The 23,425-nt window shown below is 34.7% G+C and overlaps 1 protein-coding gene across 1 annotated transcript in view; it reads right to left on the bottom strand.

Annotated features, from left to right (window-relative positions):
- Positions 1 to 16,886: 16,886 nt before the first annotated feature.
- The window catches only part of SLCO6A1 (solute carrier organic anion transporter family member 6A1), an 88,960-nt gene continuing 82,421 nt past the window's right edge, over positions 16,887 to 23,425 (bottom strand). Inside the window, exons 11-13 of the mRNA XM_082725209.1 lie at positions 21,935 to 21,999; positions 18,790 to 18,927; positions 16,887 to 17,114 (exon numbers count right to left, since the gene is read on the bottom strand). Of these exons, the coding sequence (XP_082581335.1) occupies positions 16,978 to 17,114; positions 18,790 to 18,927; positions 21,935 to 21,999 (340 nt within the window). The 3' untranslated portion in view covers positions 16,887 to 16,977. The remainder of the gene's footprint in view (positions 17,115 to 18,789; positions 18,928 to 21,934; positions 22,000 to 23,425) is intronic.

The following is a 23,425-nucleotide window of genomic DNA, read 5'->3' as shown; positions in this document are numbered from 1 at the left end:
TTTTGCAAATATTTTCTTTCAGTCTGTGGTTCATCTTCTCGTTGTCTTTTGAAGTGCAGAAGTTTTTAATTTTAATTAAATCCAGCTTATCAATCATTTCTTTCATGGATTGTACCTATGATATTTAATCTAAAAAGTCATCAATATGCCCAAGATTATGTCGTTTTCTCCTATGTTATCCTCTATGAGTTTTGTAGTTTTGCATTTTGCATTTAGGTCTGTGGTAATTTTTGTGAAGGATATAAAATCTGTGTCTAGATTCATTTCTTTGACAGGATGCCCAGTTGTTCCAGCATCATTAATTGAAGATTATCTTTGCTCCATTATATTTACTCCTTTGTCAAAGATAAATTGAATTTGTTTGTGTAGATCTATTTCTGAGCTATTATGTTCCATTGATCTACTTGTCTGTTCTTTTACCAGTACTATACTACCTTGATTACTATAGCTTTGTATTGTCTTAAAAATCAGATAATTTGGTCCTCCAACATTGTTTTTCTCCTTCAATATTTTGTTGCCTCATTGGAGTCTTTTTGCTCTCCATATAAATTTTAGATTCAGTCTGTCATATCTATACAATAGTTTGTTGGAATCATATTGAATCTAAGGTTTAATTTGGGAAGAACTGACATCTTGATAATATTGAGGCTCCCTATTTATGAACATGGAATAGCTCTCAATTTATTTAGTTCTTCTTTAATTTCTTTCATCATAGTTTTGCAGTTTTCCACATTATACATCTCTTGTTAGCTTCATACTATAGAATTTCTTTCTTTTTTTTTTTTTCTCTTGGTAATGTAAATGGTATTGTGTTTTCAATTTCCAATTCCACTTGTTCATTTTTGGTATATAGAAAAGTGACATACTTTTGCATATTAACCATGTATTCTGTAACCTTGCTATAATTGCTTATTAGTTGAGGAGTTTGTCCTTTTTTTTGAATTGTCTACATAAATGAATATATCATCTGCAAGTAAAAGCAACTTTATTTCTTCCTTCCCAATCTGTATACCCTTGTATTTCCTTTTCTTGTCTTATTATATTAGCTAGAACTTCTAGTATAATGTTGAAAAGCAGTGGTGAGGTGTTCCAATTTGTGAGAAAAATATATCCCTAGTTGGCACCATGGTTGTTATAGTCACCATTCTTAATTTAACTCTTTCATTTCAAGATCATATATATCCTGTGATCTCTGTAGTGAAATTCCACTCATAGAAAATGGGCTCCAGACTTTACTTCCAGCTAAACCAGAAGTTTTCAATTAGTTCATAGAATAGCCTACATACATTTAGTAGTTGTCCTAAATCAGGTTCCCAAAGTCACTGTTCCCAAATTCTTGTTTGACACTGATACTCTCAAGGACATCCATACCCTTTAAGAAATTACAAAATGTTTTAGAGACTGTTTAATAAACTGTAGTCCTCTTTCTCTCACCTATTCTTTGCCGGTTCAAACTCTCATCTAACTTTTTTGATTCAAATCCCTGGGATAAAATTAGTCATTAAGTGTCTTAAATATAAAACCTGAAGCCATAAAAAGACAAAATTCTTTGCCAGTTCAAACTCTCATCTATCTTTCTTGATTCAAATCCCTGGGATAAAATTAGTTTTAATTGTCTTAAATATAAAACCTAGGAGAAAACATAGGGAAAAACCTCTTTGACATTGATCTTAGCGAAGATTTTATGGATATGATATCAAAAGCATAAGCAATAAGAGTAAAATAAACAAATGTCACTACATCAAACTAAAAAGCTCTGCACAGCTAACGAAGTAATCAAGAAAATGAAAAGCTTACTTACAAATGAACAAAAATATTTGCAAACCATAACCTGATAAGAGATACACAAAATATGTAAGAAACTTGGGGTGCCTGGGTGGTTCAATCATTAAACATCTGTCATCAGCTCAGGTCATGATCACAGGGTCCTGGGATCAAACCCTGCTGGGATCTAGCCCCGCTTAGGGCTCCCTGCTCAGCCAGAAGCCTGCTTCTCCCTCTCCAACTCCCCCTGCTTGTATTCCCTCTCTCATTGTCTCTTTGTCAAATAAATAAATAAAACCTTCTTTAAAAATATGTAAGAAACTCATACAATTTAAGAGCAAAAACCCCCAAATAATTGGATTTTAAAATGGGCAAGAGACCTAAATAGGCATTTTTCCAGAGAAGATATTTAAATGACCAAGAGGTACATGAAAAGATGCTATTACTAACTGTCAGGAAATATAAATCAAAACCACAATGAGTTATCTCAACTTGTTAGAATATCTATTATAAAAGAGACAAAAGATTAGAGGATGCGGAGAACCTCATATACTGTTGGTAGGAATGTAAATTGGTGCAGCTACTATGGAAAATAGTACAGAGGTTCCTCAAAAAATTAAAAAAGAACTACTATATATCTAGCAATCCTACTTCTGTGTATATATCCAAAGAAAATGAAATCACTACAGATCTTCCTAAATTTAGGGTGAGATTACCTCCAAATAAACCCATTATAAATTGAAAACTTCCTAAGTCAAAAGTGCATTTACTACATCTAGCTTACCAAACGTCGTATCTTAGTCTGGCCTATTTTAAATGTGCTTAGAACACTTATATTGGTTATATTAGAACCACATTTGGGCAAAATTATCTAAAACCAAGTCTATTTTATAATAATGTGCTGAAAGCTCATTAAATTTTCTGAATACTGTACTGAAGTAAAAAACAGAATGGTTGTCAGCGAATATGTTATTTAACCTCATGATTGCATGGCTTTCCAGGAACTGCAGCTCACCGCCACAGCCCAGCAGCATAAGAGATATCATACCACATATCCTAGCCAGAAAAGATCAAAATCTGAAGTATATTTTTTCTTTTTTTTTATAGTTTCAAGTTTTTATTTAAATTCCAGTTAGTTAATATATGGCATAATATTAGTATTAGGAGTAGAATTTAGTGATTCTGCACAGTGAAGGAAATAATCAGCATAACTAAAAAGCAACCTTCAGAAAGAGAAAATATTTGCAAATGACATATCTGATAAAGATATTTGCAAATAATATATCTGATAAAGCATCCCAAATCTTTGAAGTGTGTTTTTTATTGCTTGTTTACTTTTACACCATTTTAAGTAGAAAAATTGTAAGTCAAACCACTGTGAAGTCGGAAACTGTATATCCAAGAGATATCTGCATTTCCATGTTTATTGTATCATTATTTACAAAAGCCAAGGTATGAAAACATCCAAGTATTCACAGGTGGAAAAAAAAAAAACAAAGAAAATGTGATATGTATATAATATTATTTTATATATTTATATATATATATATATAAACCCATAAATATCAATTTTTATGTATAAGGGAACTTTAATTTGCCCACAAAAATGAAGGAAATGCTATCATTTGTGAAAACATGGATGAACCTTGATGGGAATATGCTGTGAAAAAAAGTCAGAGAAAGAGCAATACTATATGATCTCACATCTGGAATCTAAAACAGGAAAACCCAGAGAAGTGGAGAACAGATTCTTTACCTACTTTAAGATGATAAAATATGTTTAAATATGTTTAAAGAATGCATTAAGGAGAGTATGTGTTGTTATGAGCACTGGGTGTTATATGCAACTAATGAATCATTGAACACTACCTCAAAAACTAATGATGTACTATATGCTGGCTAACTGAACATAATAAAGAAAAAAGAATGCTAATCCTTTATTCACACCTCTTAATCTCCTTCCTTAGCCTTGAGCTAAACAAAAAGCTATTTTTCCTAAATAATACTGACAACCCCTGGATCTAGACTTGATGACACAAAGCAAAATAACAGATTAAAAATATGACAATAATCACTTTCTATAACTCATCCCCAATATATCTATCTCTGATAAAAAGATGAATTAACTTATAATACTTTATAGTAAGTGAAAACCAGAAACTCTTATTTTTATTATCCTTAATTGCCTTGGTTCATATTACATGATTACATTAAACAGTAGTTTCATTTGTCAGCTCATGACACAAAAGTTCAATTTATATACTCTCTTTAGCAACATTTTGCATAAATTGAGATAAATATACCCATTATAACCTAGTTAAAAGATTGTTTGTTCTAATACAGTCCTAAATGTTTACTATTGAAAAAAGATTACATTTTAACATATTTTAAGTTGATAAAATATGTTTTAAAGAAATGCTAACCTTTTGTAATCCTTTTGTAATCTCCAGGTTAAATAAGAGTAAGGCAGATATATCTTGGTATTTTGGAAACAAACCCTCATGTAAGTTTTTTTTTCTTTTCTTTTTCTTTCCTTTTTTTTTTTTGTCAATAGTGAAGTAGTTTTAGAGTCAGAAGTGTCACAGTTTTCATTATTTTTATGATTCTCCTGAAATCATTTAACATGGAGACTTTTCTTTTGTAAAATTTCTTTGTGAAGTCTATGACCGGTGTCAAAAATTTCCCACCACCTACGTGGTTTCCTAAGTGTCACGCACAGCCATTTAAACAGATTAATGCCATTTAAAATCTTTCTTCCTCATCAAACAACAACATTGAAATAAAAAAGTCATAGAGGAAATTTTAAAAAAGAAAACAAACCCATGGGATTAGTGCATTTTTGTTCTAAAGATAATAAAGTTACTGCAATGTTGTTGTTTGAATTTTATGTTGGAATGGGAAAGAATAGCTCCCTGGATGGATAAGACCAAAAAACTTTCATTCAGGAAGTGAGAAGACTTACCTAGTTGGAAGTTTCACAAGACTCCTGAAATAAATCTAATCAAGAACAAAGATATACATATATAAGGTGCATTCGATTCCTAGAGCTGTCATAACAAAGTACCACAAACTGGGTAGCTAAAACAACATAATTTGATTTTCTCACAGCTTAGAGGCTAGAAGTTCAAAATCAAGGTATTGGCAAGGTCATGCTACCTCTGAATGCTCTAGGGAAGAAGTTTTCCTATCTTCTTCCTACCTATGCTTCTTGGTGTTGCTTGGCTTTTGGGTGTATCACTCCAATCTCTGCCTTATTCTTCATGTAGTGTTCTCCCCTGTGTGTTCTGTGTCCAAATCTCCCTCTTCTTAGGTAAATTCCAGTCATTGGAGTAGGGCCCAGCTTAATCCAGTTCAACTTCATCTTAACTTGATTCCATCTGCAAAGCTCCTGTCTTCCAGTGTGCCTACCTGGCTCAGTTGGAAGAGCATATGACTTTTCATCACAGGGTCGTGAGTTTGAGCCCCATGTTGGATATAGAGATTACTTAAAACAAATGAAACTTGAAAAGAAATTAATAGATCCTGTTTCCCAAGAAGTTCACATTTACAGGTACTAAAAGTTAGGACCCCAAAATATCTTTAATGGGGACACAGTTTAACCTGCAATTGAACAAACTTTGCTGAAATAGGCTTTTAAATAGCAAATGAGGGAGGTTTGAGCAAGCTGGGTTGTTCTTTGAAAAGAAGTCCTTAAGATCTTAATTGTGAATTCTCAAAGTCCCGCAGAAGATTTTATACTTGTATTCAGCAATCTATCTTCTGATAATCTCAATAAAAAACAAATACTTTGGTGCCAATGACATTAAAGATAAAGTCACCAGCCATTTATTCACCCAACTAAAATTTTTTGAACATTACATCAAAAAAGAGAACAGAGTAATGAGCAACACAATACTTCCTTTCATAGTCTCCTTATCTAGAAAAGAGCGAGGCAAGTAAACAATTACAACTCATTATGTAACATGATCAGACTGACATTTTAAAGACTCCGTTCACAATAGAGAAAGGAGTGGGTTGGAAGAAAAAAAAAAAAAAGCCAAGACTACAGTTATAGAGGTATCATGCTGTTTATGTAACAGAACATAGGTTGCAAAGGTTAGAGCATGAGGAAATAATTATAAGGAGAGGAGACACGTTCAGAAGATTATGTGGGCTCAAGTTCCAGCCACCAAACCTACAGAATCACCTGCAGTTGCACCCATCCCTTCCTTTGTGATCTATTGCAAAGGATGAAGTTCTCTCTCCTTATTAAAGCTAATCCTTCTCCCTGTGCTTTGGAACCCATTCTATCACCTTAGTCATCTTACTCTATTAATTCTTGTTCTTAAACCCCAATTTCTTCCTACTTGTTTCTTCTTATCAGCTTTGAACATGCTCAAACCAGCCATCACAACACATAGCAACAATTACTTCATCTTCCTCAACAAACCTCAGCACTGCAGCCAACTAAGGACATATCTTCTATTCACAGCTACATTATTTTTTCACAGCTATACTTATAGAAGATTTGTTTACATATGATGTGTCCAGTGCTCATCTCCAACACATTTCTTGATCTGTTGCCATTTGGCTTCTGTTCTTAAAATTCTCTGAAATTTCTCTCATTCTAGTTTCCAAAAAACTCTTTGTTATTAAATCCAGTAAACAATATCATTGCTTCCCTTGAACTCTCAGCAACATGTAGCAATTTTGACTGCTCCCATCATTTTTATATAACCTCTTACCTTACTTTTATTATACCGATTTTAGCTCTGGTTTTCTCCTTGCTTTTCTTTCTTAGTTTCTTCCTCTAGGTATTTCTTACATGTTATATTCTTCAGAATTCCTCAGATGGTAGTAGACTCTTTTCCTTTCTTGAGAAAATTTATCTTTTCTCCATGGGATCAAACAATTATTGTCATACTGGTGATCCCCAATTGTGACTCCAATTGAGATCTCTCTCCTCAACTTTAGATCTTTTATTTTCAGCTGCCAAATGGCATTTGGCTGACTCATTGGTACCTCAAACTCAGCATGTTCAAAACTGAACTCATCTCCTCTTCTAAGTCCTCTATTCCTCCTATGATTCACATATTAATAAATGGTAACACTCTACATAAAATTCTACAAACCAACTACAAGGTACCAAGTTGAATTACCTTCTCTCTCTCCATCTCCACCCACCCCAACCCTCTTTCTTCCTTCTCTCACTCCCTCACCTCTCATCCCTCACCATTCACATTCTACCCATAATTCCACTGTAACTACTATACTCCTAAATCCTACAGATTTCTTCCTTAAAAAAATCCATTTTGTTGATTATATATACCTCTCCCAAACTGCTCATGGGACCTAGGAAAACCGATTCCATGTTCAATTCTAGGGCTAGGACCACATAAATCATCTGATTATGGCAAGTATATTCCTCTTGAAAAATTATTAATTTAGGAGCTCAAATTTAAGTCAATCTGGTTAGTATTACCTTTGCAACTGTTACTGTTCCAGGTTGGGCATGGAACGAAATTTGTCCAACCAGACAGAAGCAAAGGAGTGTTTTTTTTTTTTTTTTCTTTTCAAATCTGGGGAGAGAGTTTATTTCTCCCCCAGTGGATATAAGCAATGCAGCATGGTAACTTTGCTGCCACAACTGATGTTTTATCACTCCCTTAATTTTTTTTACAATTCTATTACAAATGTGTATGCCCATAAATAATATTGCATATTATAAACATAAACACACACACACACACATATATATAGTCTACAATTTGGTGTTTTTGTCAAAATTGCTTAAGATTTATTCGTTTTGATAGCAACACTTCAATTACATTCACTTTCATAGTAATATGGTTTCCAATACAAAAATAGTACAATTTGTTTATGCATTCTTATTAATACTTGTATTTTTCCATCTTTGCTAATATAAACCAATGCTTCTACAAATATTGTTGGGTATGTCTCTTTTTAAAAAAAAAAATTTTTATTTATTTGACACAGCAAGAGAATGTGCACAGGCAGGGGGAGCAGCAGAGGGAGAAACAGACTCCCCACTGAGCAGGGAGCCTGATGTGGGACTAGATCCCAGGACCCTGAGTTCATGACCTCAGCCAAAAGCAGGTACTTAACTGAGCCATCCAGGCACCCCTGAACATGTCTTTTTTTTTTTTTAACTATATAAAGGAATTTTCTAAAATATATATTCCCAGAGATGGAATTTCTGGGTTACAGTGTATACATTTTAAAGAAAAAAACTAAATGGCTATCCACAATGCCTGTAACATTTTACACTTCCACCAGTAGTCTAAGAGAGCTTCAGTTCATCCAAAGCTGCAGCAAGAGATTTTTGTCATGGTTTGTAAATTTTTGAAGTTCTAATGAGTATGAAATGGCATCTTAATGATGCATTTCAATTTGTGTTCTCATGATTACTAATTAAATCCTTAATCATGTTTTTAATATGACTATTGGGCAGTTGTTTTTCCTCCTCTATGAAATGCCCTTCTTTTTTTTTTTTTTTTAGAGGTTTGTATTTTGCTTAATGAATTTTAGAAGTTTCAGTATTTACTTGTATTAATATATTCACTATTGCCCTAGACTAGGCAAGACAATAGAAATAAATGGAAAATACACTATTCTCATTATTGGAAAAATTAATACAGTTAAAATGTCCATACTATCTAAAGCAATCTACACATCCAAGGCAATCCCTATCAAAATTCCAATGGCACTTTTCATAGAGGTAGAACAAACAATCTTAAGAATTTTATGGAACCACAAAAGACCCCCAAATAACCAAAGGAATCTTGGAAATGAGAAACAAAGCTGCAAGTATCACAATTCCAGACTTCAAGTTTCATTACAAAACTGTAGTAATCAAAATGTATACTACTCAATAGAACAAAGTATAAAATGTAGAAATGAACCCATAATTATATGGTCAATTAATCTTCAATGTGGAAGGCAAGTATGTGCAAAGGTAAAAAGATAGTCTCTCCAACAAACGGTATGGAGAAACTGGACAGCTACATGCAAAGAAAGAAAATGGGTCACTTTCCACACACACACAAAAACTCAAAATGGATTAAGGACCTAAATTTGAGACTTGAAACCATAAAAATCCAAGAAGAGAGCACAGGCAGTAATTTCTCTGACATCAGACATAGAACATTTTCTAGGTATATCTCCTGAGGCAAGGAAGGCAAAAGCAAAATTAAATTATTGGAACTTCATCAAAAGAAAAAGCTTCTGCTCAGCAGAGAGTCAAAAAATTAAAAGACAACCTACTGAATAAGAGAAGATGCTTGCAAATGACATCTCTAAAGGGTTAGCATCCAAAATATATAAGGAATTTACACAACTCAATACTAAGTAATAATAATAATAATAACCCAATTTAGAAATAGCCAGAAGGCATGAACAGACATTTCTCCAAAAGACATAGAAATGGCCAACAGACACATGAAAATATGCTTAACACAACCCATCAACAGGGAGATGCAAATCAAAACCACAATGAGATACCATTTCACACCCATCAGAATTGCTGAAACCAAAAACTCAAAAAACAACAGGTGCTACCGAGGATGTAGAGAAAAGGGAACTCTTTTTGCATAGTTGTTGGGAATGAGAACTGGTACAACCACTGTGGAAAGCAGTATGGAGCCTCCTCAAAAAAACATAGAAATACCCAATGATCCAGATTACTGGGTATTTAACAAAAAAATACAAGAACGTTAATTTGATGAGATATAGGCATCCCCACGTTTACTGCAGAATTATTTACAATAGCCAAATTATGGAGCAGCCCTAGTGTCCATCAATAGATGAATAGAGGGGCGCCTGGGTGGCTCAGTGGGTTGAGCCTCTGCTTCGTCTCAGGTCATGATCTCAGGATCCTGGGATTGAGCCCTGCATCAGGCTCTCTGCTCAGTGGGGACCCTGACCCTGCTTCCACCTCTCTCTCTTCCTGCCTCTCTGTCTGCTTGTGTTCTCAGTTTGTCAGGTAAATAAATAAAATCTTTAAAAAAAAAATAGATGAATGGATAAAGAGGACGTGGTATATAGCTATGCAATAGAATATTACTCACCCATAAAAAAGAATGAAATCTTGTCGTTCACAACAGAATGGAGGACCTAGAGGGTATAATGTTAAGCAAAATAAGTCAGAGAAAGACAAATACTATATTATTTCATGCATATGTGTATTTAAGAAACAAAATAAATGAGGGATACCTTGGTGGCTCAGTCGGTTAAGCGTCTGCCTTCAGCTCAGGCTGTGATCCCGATGTCCTGGGATCCAGCCCTATACTGGGCTCCCTACTCAGTGGAGAGTCTGCTTTTCCGTCTCCTTCTACCCCTCTCACTCTCCCGCCCTGCTCACATGCTCTCTCTCTCTCTCTCTTAAAATAAATAAAATCTTAAAAAAGAAAAAGAAAAAGAAACAAATGAACAAAGGGAAAGAAACCAAAAAACAGACTTTAAACTATAGAAAAGAAACAGATGGTTACCAGAGGAGAAGTGGGTTGGGGGATGGGTGAAATAAGTGAAGAGGATTAAAAGTACACTTATCTTGATGAGCGTTGAGTAATAACTGGAACTGTTGAACCACTGTTGTATGCTTGGAACTAACATAACATTGCAGTGGACACTGAAAAAATAAATAAAACTTAAAGATGTTAGAAATTGGGGCACCTGGGTGGCTCAGTGGGTTAAAGCCTCTGCGTTTGGCTCAAGTCATGATCCCAGGGTCCTGGGATCGAGCACCGCATCTGGCTCTCTACTCCTCGGGGAGCCTGCCTCCCCCTCTCTCTCTGCCTACTTGTGATCTCTGTCTGTCAAGTAAATAAATAAAATATTTTTTAAAAAGCTAAAAATATTAGAAATGGATCTTAATGAAATGAAGATGAGTTATTTACCTCATGAAAACTTAAAAATAATGGTCATAAAGATGCACACTGAGGTCAAGTGAACAATCCATACATTTTGGTGCAGGTATAAATACAAACACATAGACTAATGAAACATAATGAAGTGCTCAGAAATAAACTATGTATATATTATCAATTAATATTTGACAAAGGTTTCAAGAATACTCAATGGAGAAACAAGTGTGTTCAATAAATAGTGGGTGCAGAGAAAATTATATATTTACATATAAAAGAATGAATCTATGTCCCTACTTTATACCACTTACAAAAATTAACTTAGAATGAGTTAAAGACTTGAATGTAAATCCAGAAACCATAAAACGTGTAGAAGAAGACATAAAAAAGAAGTACTTTGGGATGGGTCTTGGCAATGATTTTATTGGATATGTAACCTAGAGCATCAGCAACAAAATTAAAAATAAGTAAGTGGGATTATATCAAATTAAAAACCTTTTGCACAGCAAAAGAAATGATCAATGGAATGAAAAGACAATTTACCATTTGGAAAGATATTTGCAAGTTGTATAACTGACAAGGTGTTAATATTCAAAATATAAAAAGAACTCAAACAACTCAATAGCCAAACAAACAATCCAATTAATGGGCAGAGTATCTGAATAGACAATTTTTCCCAAGAAGATATACCGATGGCAAATAGGTACATGAAAACATGCTCAATATCATTAACTATCAGGAAATGCAAACCAAAACCACACTGGGGTATCACTGTATGCTTGTTAAAATGGCTATCACCAAAAGACAAGAGGGTAACAAATGTTGATGTAGGGAAGAGAAACCCTTGTTCACTGTTGGTACATTTATAAACTGGTACACCAACTATGGAAAATAGTATGAAGGTTGTTCAAAACTTAAAATAGAACTACTATATTGTCCACAATTCCACTCCTAGAAACATATATCCAAAATAAATAAATACACTGTCCAAGAGATATCTGCATTCTCATGTTCACAACATTATTATAGTAGTCAAGACATGAAACAAACCAAGTACTCATCAATGATAAAGAAGTTGTGGTTCTTTCCACAGTTTGGCAACCGTGGCCATTGCTGCTATGAACATTGGGGTACAAATGGCCCTTCTTTTCACTACATCTGTATCTTTGGGGTAAATACCCAGTAGGGCAATAGCAGGGTCATAGGGAAGCTCTATTTTTAACTTCTTAAGGAATCTCCACACTATTTTCCAAAGTGGCTGCACTAACTTGCATTCCCACCAACAGTGTAAGAGGGTTCCCCTCTCTCCACATCCTCTCCAACACATGGTGTTTCCTGTCTTGTTAATTTTGGCCATTCTGACTGGTATAAGATGGAATCTCAATGTGGTTTTCTTTTATTTATTTATTTATTATGTTTTTAAAGATTTTTATTTATTTATTTGACAGAGAGAGATCACAAGTAGGCAGAGAGGCTGGCAGAGAGAGAGGAGGAAGCAGGCTCCCCGCTGAGCAGAGAGCCCGATGTGGGACTCAATCCAAGGACCCTGAGATCATGACCTGAGCTAAAAGCAGAGGCTTAACCCACTGAGCCACCCAGGTGCCCCAGCAATGTGGTTTTGATCTGAATCTCCTCGATGGCTAGTGATGATGAACATTTTTTCATGTGTCTGTTAGCCATTTGTATGTCTTCATTGGAGAAGTGTCTGTTCATGTCTTCCACCCATTTTTTGACAAATGCTTTTTTTAAAAAAGATTTTATTCATTCATATTAAAGAGAGAAAGCGCAGGGGCAGAAGGAGAGGGAGAGCGAGGAAGAAAGAATCTCAAGCTGATTCCACACTCAGCACAGAGCCTGATGTGGAGCTTGATCCCAGAACTATGAGATCATGATCTGAGCCAAAACCAAGAGTCAGCAACTCAACCAACTGAGTTACCCAGGCACCCCTGAGAAAGACAAATTCTTTATGATCTCACTTATATGTGGGATATAAAACAAACAAACATACAAACAAACAAAACTTAGAAGAAGAGATTAGATTTGTGCTTACCAGAAGCAGAGGTTTGGCTGAGGGGGTAGAATCTGACAAAGGTGGGTCAAATATGCAAACTTTCAGTTGTAAGATAAATAAGTACTGGAGATATAATGTGCAACACGATGACAGCAGTTAACACTGCTTGCAGAATAATTGAAAGTTAAGAGGGAGATACTAAGAGTTCTCATCATGAGCCAAAAAACACTGGTTTCCTTTCTTTCTTTCTTTTTTGTATTTATATATGATGGATGTTACCTAACTTACTTTGATAATCATTTCACAACATATTTAAATCAAGTCATTATGCTGTACAGCTTTTTTTTCCAAGATTTTATTTATTATTTATTTGACAGAGAGAGATCAGGAGCAGGCAGAGAGGCAGGCAGAGAGCAGGGGAAGCAGGTTCTCTGCTGAGCAGGGAGCCCAATGCAGGGGCTCATCCCAGGACCCTGAGATCATGAACTGAGCAGAGGCAGAAGGCAGAGACTTAACCCGATGAGAGACCCAGGTGCCCCATGCTGTATACCTTAAACTTTTATAGTGTTGCAATGAATTATATACTATATATACAATTATATATTAACAAACTTGGGGAAAAGGAGAATAAACTCTTAGTGCTGAGAAGGGAAATATGACACTAATACATCAAAACTTGATTTTTTGTAGACTATGTAGGGAAAATTTAATGCCACATGTTAAAACAGGAAATCTTTAATCCAATATTAATAAGAATTAACTTTCAAAAACACTGAGGAACTAGGATTTTCATGGCAATTATCCTAAGATTTTGGAGAACATGTAATTTGAAACTCTCAATGCTAAAAATATAAACATTTCTGCTATAAAAACCTGTGCATTCCTTTAAAACATCCCCTTGGGCAAAATCAAACACCAGAAATAACTAGGCTTCTGGAGAAAACAATGTAGAGGTAAACCACTGCAACTTTGTAACCAAGTTCCAACAAAAACAACCACAATCTTAGTACATTTTCATATAGCTAAATCCAGGTTCGGTTTTCACCCCGTACAGTACCAGCTGGGTTTTCACCCAGTAGCAGAGTTATCTTTCATTCGTTTAAACCCTGTGGCTCACCTTCTTCCACTGAGATACAGCTTCTTAAGGACACCTATTCCCAACAGAAGTCAGTCTTATCAGAAATAAAAATATTTAGAAGTATCTTTGCAGCTTCTTTACCTGTGCTTGCAGCCTCACTGGATACGGTAACATTGTAAAAAGCATAATGATTCTCCATAGCATCAAATTAATCAAAACTGATTCCAGAGGAAGGTACTACTGTAGGATTTTTAGCCGTTTTTTTTTTTTTTAAAGATTTTATTTATTTATTTGACAGAGAGAGATCACAAGTAGACGGAGAGGCAGGCAGAGAGAGAGGGAAGCAGGCTGCCCACTGAGCAGAGAGCCCGATGCGGGACTCGATCCCAGGACCCTGAGATCATGACCTGAGCCGAAGGCAGCGGTTTAACCCACTGAGCCACTCAGGCGCCCTAGCCGTTTTTTTTTCTTAAGATTTCATTTCTTGTTGAGGTCTTGTGTAACAGTAAGAAAGAGTCCCCTGGTTGTTTCCAAAGCTAACTTGGTGTTAACCAATGAAACTTCTGGGTTATACTTCTATCATTTTCCTCTTTAGCCATCTACTAAACCCTAATTTGTGACAGAAACAAATGGTCTTTTGTATCAAAGCTATCATCAAATTTAGAAGTCTTAACACTACTCCCCACATTACTGTAATTTTGTTTTACATTTGATTTTTTTTTTTTTTTGAAAACAGGACAGAGCTATAGATAATATATACACATCTACACACACAGGCATCAAGCACCTTCAAAATGGATCTAAGTGTTATTGTTTTACCTTTATTTCCTGGTTATATAAATTTTCAGATAATATCTTTAGACAAATATTAAGGAAATGAATAACCTAAAACTATTAAGAATTTAATTTTCCTAGAAAAACCTACGTTATACACTGATGTCTAAAATCCCATGCACTTCTTTTTAAATTATTTTTATTAACATATAATGTATTATGTCTCCCAGGGGTACAGGTCTGTGAATCATCAGGCTTACACATTTCATAGCACTCACCACAGCACATACCCTCCCCAATGTCCATAACCTAGCCACCCTATCCCCACCCTCCCACCCCCCCCCAAAAAAACCCCTCAGTTTGTTTGTGAGATTAAGAGTCTCTTATGGTCTGTCTCCCTCCCGATCCCATCTTGTTTCATTTGTTCCTTCCCTACCCCCCAACCCCCCCCCACCCTGTCTCTCAATTCCCATGTACTTTAAAAACATGAGACATGTTTCATAAGAAGGTATTCTATTATGAAAATACAGATCACTATAGATATATTTCTACTACTTAGGTAAACATCATGTGTGATTTTTCTTTTCTGAATATAAGGCACAGCAACAGACCTTGTAGAATCTTTAAAGGAGAAACTCCTGTTTCACACTCTGATCCACAGATATTCTCCAATCCTACTGGTCCAAAGAGAAGAGTGAGTCAAGCAGTGAAATAGAATTTCACATAAAGACCAGTATATCGGTTTTCATAATGCATGTTGAAGTTAAGGAAGAACGGTATATAATAAAATACGAATACTTACGCTTCACATTTCCTTCTGCCAGCCAATACCATGAATAGGCCCTTTGCAGTGATGGAGAAGGAGCTGGAAAGTATTATGCTAAGCTAAATAACTTAGAGAAAGACAAATACCAAATGATTTCCCTCATATGTGGAATTCAAGATACAAAACAAATGAGCATGGGCAGAGGGGGCGGGGAGAAGATAGGCAAACCAAGAAACAATCTTAACTATGGACAACAAACAGAGGGTTGCTGGTCAGGTGGGATGGTTTAAATAGGTGATGGGAATTAAGGAGGGCACTTGTGACGAGTGCTGGGTGTTATATGTAAAGAGAAATCATTAAATTCTACACCTGAAACCAATATTACACTGTATGTTAACTACCTGGAATTTAAATTAAAATTTGGAGAAAGGAAAACAAAGTAAAGAATAAGACAATGTCTACCCTTAAAACAGGGTCATTGGCTAATATGTATAATAAAGGAGAAATTTTGTCACTTGTTTCTTCTTCCAACAAAACAATGGAAACAATGTAAAGAAGACTTTGTTTTATAAAAATTTGATTTTTACTCCAATATTTAGAAGATTGCTATATAATTTGGATGGATGTACAATGATATATGACGCAATTATAAGAAAACTCTCTAGAGGAAAACATTTAAGGTTAAGAAAAAATTCCACAAATGTTGACACATCTCCTACATTGAAATTTGAATATAAGCTCACATGGAACAATTATAATTATCATACAATGAAATATAAAAGCACAAAAATGAATACCAGTTCAGGTGTCAGACAGTCATTATCAGTAAATTTAAGGCCAAAGTAAAAATATATGATCATACTGAATTTTGTGTCTAATAAAATTAAAGGAACATAAAAATGCATATTGCAAGTTAGCCAACTGACCACAGAAAGTTTTTGAAGAAAACTCTCTGTGGTGAAATAAAAGATAAATAAAATGACATTTTTTAATAATGTTTAAAATTAGCTTCTTTTGGTTAAAAATCATGACATTAATTTAAATTTTTATTATATTAACTGGATTGACAAATCTAATGTTATTTTGAAAAATTATAGAAAAAAAAATCCACAGCCCAAATGAAAAGTAATATGAAACCTAAGTAGTCCTACATCAACAAGGTCTAATAACTAATACATAAGGATATCACTGTAGTCAGAATTAACTTACATGTATTTTCCCACTTCTGCTTCATCTTCTTCTTTCAAAGCATTCTCTATTGAATGCATTAAATGAAAGAAGATGGGATTGGGAGGGAGACAAACCATAAGTGACTCTTAATCTCACAAAACAAACTGAGGGTTGCTGGGGGGAGGGGGTTTGGGAGAAGGGGGTGGTATTATGGACATTGGGGAGGGTATGTGTTTTGGTGAGTGCTGTGAAGTGTGTAAACCTGGTGATTCACAGACCTGTACCCCTGGGGATAAAAATATATGTTTATAAAAAATAAAAAATTATATTTAAAAAAAATGTGTATTTTACAGTATCTTTTAAAAATCTAAGACACAGAGACTATGTTATTATATTTGTACTCAAATTATAATAAAACTTATGGGGTCACATGAATCACATTCATTTATTAAACATATGACTATATTGTAATTATTTCAAATTTTATTAATATAGCATTACATTGATGGACTGACAGTGTATAATTCTTCCACATTGATGATCCAATTATAAATCACTTCTTTCCCTTTTTTTTTACTTTTACACTCTTTACAGGTATATGCAGGCTGTCACCGTCTCTCTTTGACATATATTTATACAGGCAATATGCAATAGCAGTGAAGAAGATAGTGAATACTTTGCAAACAGAACCTAAATTAAAAAAAATACAAGTATCAGATGTATCAATCTACTTAGAGTGAAAATATTTGTGGAAAAAATGCCAAATACTAAAGAAAAAGTAAGTATATTTCATCTCCATAAAATATCAACTTTCCAATTGTAAAATGTAATTAATGTCATAAATGCATGTCAAGTTATTTAAAGGAGACTTTTTTAATGTTTATAAAAACTTTTAGATTTCTTAAAGATACAGCCCTATCTTTTATTTATTTCTTTAATTATTTCATTTCTTCCAAATGGACTAGTTGACACTAAATGGCCACAAAAGCATATTCCTATTGTAGTTTTCTGTTTGTCCTTTGTGACTTAATTCCCTATTTCTTTATTATTGTCATCTCCTGTTAATAGCTCCTTAGCAGGTTCTCTAGCAGTTCACCAGTTTTCTCAATTATGTGCTGTTTGAAAATAAATAAGTGTGCTACAGTTATATCTAAAATAAAAATTAAAAGGCTCAGCAGTGTCTTAAGAGGACTTAATTATGAACAATGCCTAGTTTCATTCAATTATCTCTGATAAATTTTAACTACTTAAATGTCATTTTTTATCTTTTTTTAAAAGGTTTTTTATTTATTTGACAGATAGAGATCACAAGTAGACAGAGAAGCCGGTGGTGGGGAGATGGAAACAGGCTCCCCGCTGAGCAGAGAGCCCGATGTGGAGCTCCATCCCAGGACCCTGGGATCATGACCTGAGCTGAAGGGAGAGGCTTAACCCACTGAGCCACCCAGGCGCCCCATTTTTTTAATTTTTTCATTGTTTTTTAAAATTTTACTTAGTGCTTAATGTAGACTAAGCTTGCTGGATAATTGACTTTTGAATTATAAGGCACACTGTATACTTTATCTGTTACTGTTAAATAGTAGAGTCGATTATTATGTGTTTCTTTGAATTAATGAACCCATTCATTAAAATCACAAGACATATAAACACTTCTAAGTATTTATCACACCAACGACATCTATGCAACAAAATCACTGAATGTTAGCAGTGACCAAGATTTCAGAAATTATGTAGTCCAACATCCTCATTTTATAGATGAATAAATTGAGATCCAGGAAGAGCTAGTGAGCTTTCCAAAGTAATACAAGCATATTTGGACTTTCTCAACACTGGCCATGGCCCATACTACCATAGCATCCCAATTCTCCATATCTCTTAGTTATTCATAAATAACGAATACTTGCTATGTGGGTTGTTATAACACTGAGTAAAAGAAACAGTGAAACTTACATGTAATTAGTATAAAATATCTTGATGTTCTTTAAGAGTGTGAAAAATAATTTTTAATTATCAATCTTTTACTATGGAAATGGAAATGGTCACAAGGTCAAGCAACTTGGTTGTATATGTATATGGTCAAAATTGTTTCCTAAATTGAAATTTTGCTAATTACGACCCTTTATTCAGGAGTAACATAAAACTATTGTGTATAGTGGAGTGACTCAAATATTCACACAAATACTATAAAACTTTAGTTTCTAAAATATTTTCTATATAATAAGGCTTCTTATATATAAGTCTTCTTATTATATACTTAAATCAAACTATCCATTTGTTCAGTTTATTACTGTACGTTACTATAAACAACTATACATTTTTTAAAACAATTATACTTTCCTATATTTCTTCAATAGGTATTACTTACTCATTCCTACCATAAGGTAGGCCATTTTTTTCTTATCATAGCTCAAACAATTTCCTTTCCTTTCACAGTATCCAGTCTCTCGAAATAGACAAGAAGAGTCTCCTGACAGTTTAAAAAGTATTGGTCCAGGTATTGTCGCTATGAAAAATGCAATAATTGTAAATTCTCCATGAAAATACCACAGGTAGGGATAAGAAGGCTTTTATTCTAAAACTAGACATATATTTAGTCATCATCACATTTAAATATAGCATTTAAAACTAGCTAAGAGTTTACTTACAAATAGAATTACTAATAACTGGAAACAATGTATTTTTTTAAAAATCCTTATCTCGGGGGCACCTGGGTGGCTCAGTGGGTTAAGCCTCTGCCTTCGGCTGGGGTCATGATCCCAGGGTCCTGGGATCGAGCCCCACATCGGGCTTTCTGCTCTGCAGGTAGCCTGCTTCCTCCTCTCTCTCTGCCTGCCTCTCTGCCTACTTGTGATCTCTGTCAGATAAATAAAGAAAAAATCTAAAAAAAAAAAAAAAATCCTTATCTCTACAGGTATAAAAAATTAGTATCTTTCATATTTTTAGAATGGTGTACATATTGTTATGCAGTTGACATCTCAAAACTTTTAATTTTTCATTTAAAAATTTAGGAGAAAGTGTTTAAAAGAGATTAAATATAATTTTTGTGAACTCAGTGTACCTCCAAATATTTCAAATTGTGAAATTTTCAATGATAAGTTAGTTTCATAATCCAACATATATCTCTTATCAAGATATTGACAGAAATAATTGAAAATGTAAATGCTTTGGTATGTTTGTAGCACCCCCTAAATTCAGAGAACCTCTAATCCAGAGGAACAGTTGTGTGCTGCCTGAGGTAAATCTCTATATACTCAGAGACAAATCTGCTCAGCAACAATTTCAGCTAAAATTGAATTAAAAGTCACTTTAAAAAAAAGTCAGTGGGAAGACAGGCTGGCTCAGTTGGTGAAGCATAAGACTTTTGACGTTGGGGTTATGAGTTCGAGCCCCAGTTTGATGTAAAGAGGACTTCAAAATAAAATCTTAGGGGGAAAAAAGCCACCCCACAGACACTAGAAAAAGGATCTCGGAACTAACATGTCTTAACCATCTTCCTTCTATCAGGGCCCTCATGCTTCATGACTCTTGATTTCTGCCAAAGATCACTGTCCATCACCAATTTTCCCAGTCTCATTGAGCATTAACACTCTGTTTACAATTGCTCAAGATGAAAAACTGAGGCCTCCTGTACACTTTTTTCTACTTTTCATCATTATTTTTCCAACCCATGATAATAAATCTGTGTGACACTAACTCTAGACATATCTTGATTTCTCTGTCTCTTTTACAACCCCCAGAATCCAATTTAATATAATTCTGACTTGGACTTCAGCAGAAGCCTTTTTTCCTCCACATTTATCTTCTGTAAGTATTTCTCCCTCAGAAGCAGTTATCTTTTAAATGTAAATCAGATAATCTCTGTCCTCTGCTTCAAACTCTCTGTTGGCAAAATCCGTTAGATATAGAGTCGGTCTGTATCTAAAATATCACATTCCTCCCTCTTCCATCAAAAATGTATTAGTCTCCCTGTCTTCCTTTCTGATGCAGAAACTATTTATATACTTTGTTTTTCTCATGTTCCTTTGCCCATTACAAAGTTGTCCTTGGGGTGGCAGGGTCATGGGGGGAAGGGAAGGAAAAATGAAACAAGATGAAACCAGAGAAGAAGACAAACCATAAGAGACTCTTAATCTAGGGAAACAAACTGAGGGTTGCTGGGGGGTCGGGGGGATTGGGGGCAGGTGGAGGATGGGTGGCTGGGTTGTGGACATGGGGGAGTATATGTGCTATAGTGAGTGCTGTGAATTGTGTGAAATGTGTAAGACATGATTCACAGATCTGTACCCCTGAAACAAATTATACATTATATGTTAATTTAAAAAAAAAAAAGTTGACCTTGAGCACCTGGGTAACTCAGTCAGTTAAGGACAAGTGTCTGCCTTCATCTGCCTTGGGCTCAGGACAGGATCCCGCATTGGGCTCCCTGCTCATTGCAGAGCCTGCTTTTCCCTCTCCCTTTCTCCCTCTCCCTGACTCATGCTCTCTCTCTCTCAAATAAATATACAAAATCTTAAAAAAAAAAAAAAAAATCTGTCCTTATCTAATGATCATTATTCACACAAGAATATGCTCTAATTTTTCCTGATTAAAAAAGCAATTTTAACCTCGCATACTGATCTAGTTATAAAATTATTTCTTTGATCTCCATCAAAACCATACTTAATTTTTTCTACATTTTTTAAAAGATTTTATTCATTTATTTGACAGACAGAGATCACAAGTAGGCAGAGATGCAGGCAGAGAGAGAGAAAGGGAAGCAGGCTCCCTGCTGAGCAGAGAGCCCAATGCCAGGCTCCATCCCACCACCCTGAGATCATGACCTGAGACGAAGGCAGAGGCTTAACCCACTGAGCCACCCAGGCGCCCCAATTTTTCTATATTCTTGACTTCATTTATCATATATCTTTCAGACTTCAATCCAGTTCAATCTTGCTTCCTTGTCCTATTAATACTTTTTTTCCTATTAATATTTTTAATCAACTTTTGAACTGGGGGTGCTAATATAGTCATAACATAGATTTGGAAAGCTAGTTTTTGCTATTAAGAAAGCCTGAAGTACAAAGTGCTTTACCCTAAGCAAAACCAATTTTTTCTTTAGCTATAAATCCTTGAAAACATCAGAGTCAGAGTCTTCAGTCATGAAAATGTTTAAAAGCACTAGTTTAGATTAGTGACTTTCCAAACATACAAGCAATCCTGTGGTTTTATGTTTGGTTTCAGCTTACCAAACCACTTTTAGGAGCTTGATGAGTATACCTCTAATCAAATAGATTGTTCTAATCAAATATAATATCAATACATATTTTATATGACAGTTAGGATGAGCTTTGCATTAGGTATTGTCTTTTTAACATAAATATCATCTCCTAAATACTACAAAGCAGCTCCCCCAGTCACTTGTTTTGTGTCAGTTAACCATTATTATTTATTTGAAATTCCAAAAATACATGTAGACACACATAAAAAAAATTAACAATTCAGTGTAATAAAAGATTGCCAAAAGTCCATACCTAATATTCTCAAAATCATAAAGGTCAAACTCAAGGCCAAAGAACGTTGATTGTCTGATACAATCCTGCAAGCAAATAGTAATGATATTACTAAAACATCATTATTATTAGCTATAGAGAATGTTTGCTAGGTTCAAGATTATTTTTTTTCCTTTGTGTCAGTTAAACTAAGAATCTTTAGCCAGTTGACAGAGTTCATTCAGGTGAATCAAAGAAGCACCACTCCTTCAATTTCTTCATATCCTGCCCCTTGCCCACTGATTCCAAAGCTTCTTGCTCTCCACAAGGAGGAAGAATTTGTAGACCAAACCTTCTGTCCCAGCCTCTTTTTCATTTGCTGAAAAAAACTTTGCACTAACTCTCACACTTATCTTTTCCATTTTGAGGGGCATACCCACTGTTTTCGATTTCTCCTTTTTTTTTTTTGCCCCTGTGAGATCCACTCCCTACATTGCTCCCCCTTTATCTCGGTCTTGGAAGGCTGACCTAAATGTACTAAATAAGTAAGCTCTCTTGTTTTCTGTCTTCTAGTTAGCGTTTGCGAATTGGATGCTCCAGAGTGAGGAAGGAAAGTGAGGTCAAGGTGTTCCTGCCCACGCTCTCTCTTGCAGAGTTATAATAGGTTGACTTGGTCCCTAGGCAAAGCAGTCCCCTCCACAGGTCTCTCTTCTTCCTATCCCTGTTTTCCTCTAGCCAAGTGGTAACAGACCAGAGGTACTATACTATACCATGTGATTTCTTATACTCCACCCACATTTTAAATCGTCACTTTCTACAGCCTTGCTTAAATTGTCCTAATTGGAAGGTGCCTTTGTCTTCCTACTGGACCTCTGACTGTTACCCTCCCTATTCAAAAGCTAAAATAAACAAAAAATAACTTTCCCAAATATAAAAAAATGAACCTTTTGTTTTAAAACATGCATAATGCCACATGCTAGTTTGGAAAATGAAAATACAATAAAAAAATCAACCTTTGAACATACTAGGGAGTAAAAAAAAAAAAAATAAGAGCTACATCTTATTTTAAATAAACTCTATGCTTACCCTTTGTTCCCTTGCTCTAGAACTTGAACAATAAACTAGTAGGAACAGTATTTTCATCCAAACTGACTCATTTACTAAAATGTAGCATACATACAATATTTTGGCTATTTTACTAAAAATGAGGTAATTCTACCCATATCAACCTGGTGAAAATATACATTCTTTCCTTAGATGTTTACTACTAGGAAAATGAAAACAAATAAACCAATCCTCAAAAGAGAATGACATTTTTAAATAAAAAAAAACTTACACTTCTATAATGAGCAGATTCTTAAGGAGGAAAAATAAAGTGTCACATTTTAGAACCACACTTTTGTATAGGTCTTGGTATAATGTTGAAATATGAATAATAACCCTAACTTTAATTGTGTGTTCTTCTTCATTTAGCATAGGTAGTTTTCTTACATGGCTTATCGTTGCTTTCGGAAGCATAGATAGAGTTGACCA

This window comes from Mustela nivalis (genome assembly GCF_964662115.1).
Source record: "Mustela nivalis genome assembly, chromosome: 3".
In the NCBI taxonomy this organism is placed as follows: Eukaryota; Metazoa; Chordata; class Mammalia; order Carnivora; family Mustelidae; genus Mustela; species Mustela nivalis.
The sequence above is the reverse complement of the archived record's forward strand: the minus strand, read 5'-3'. Positions and strand labels throughout refer to the sequence as shown.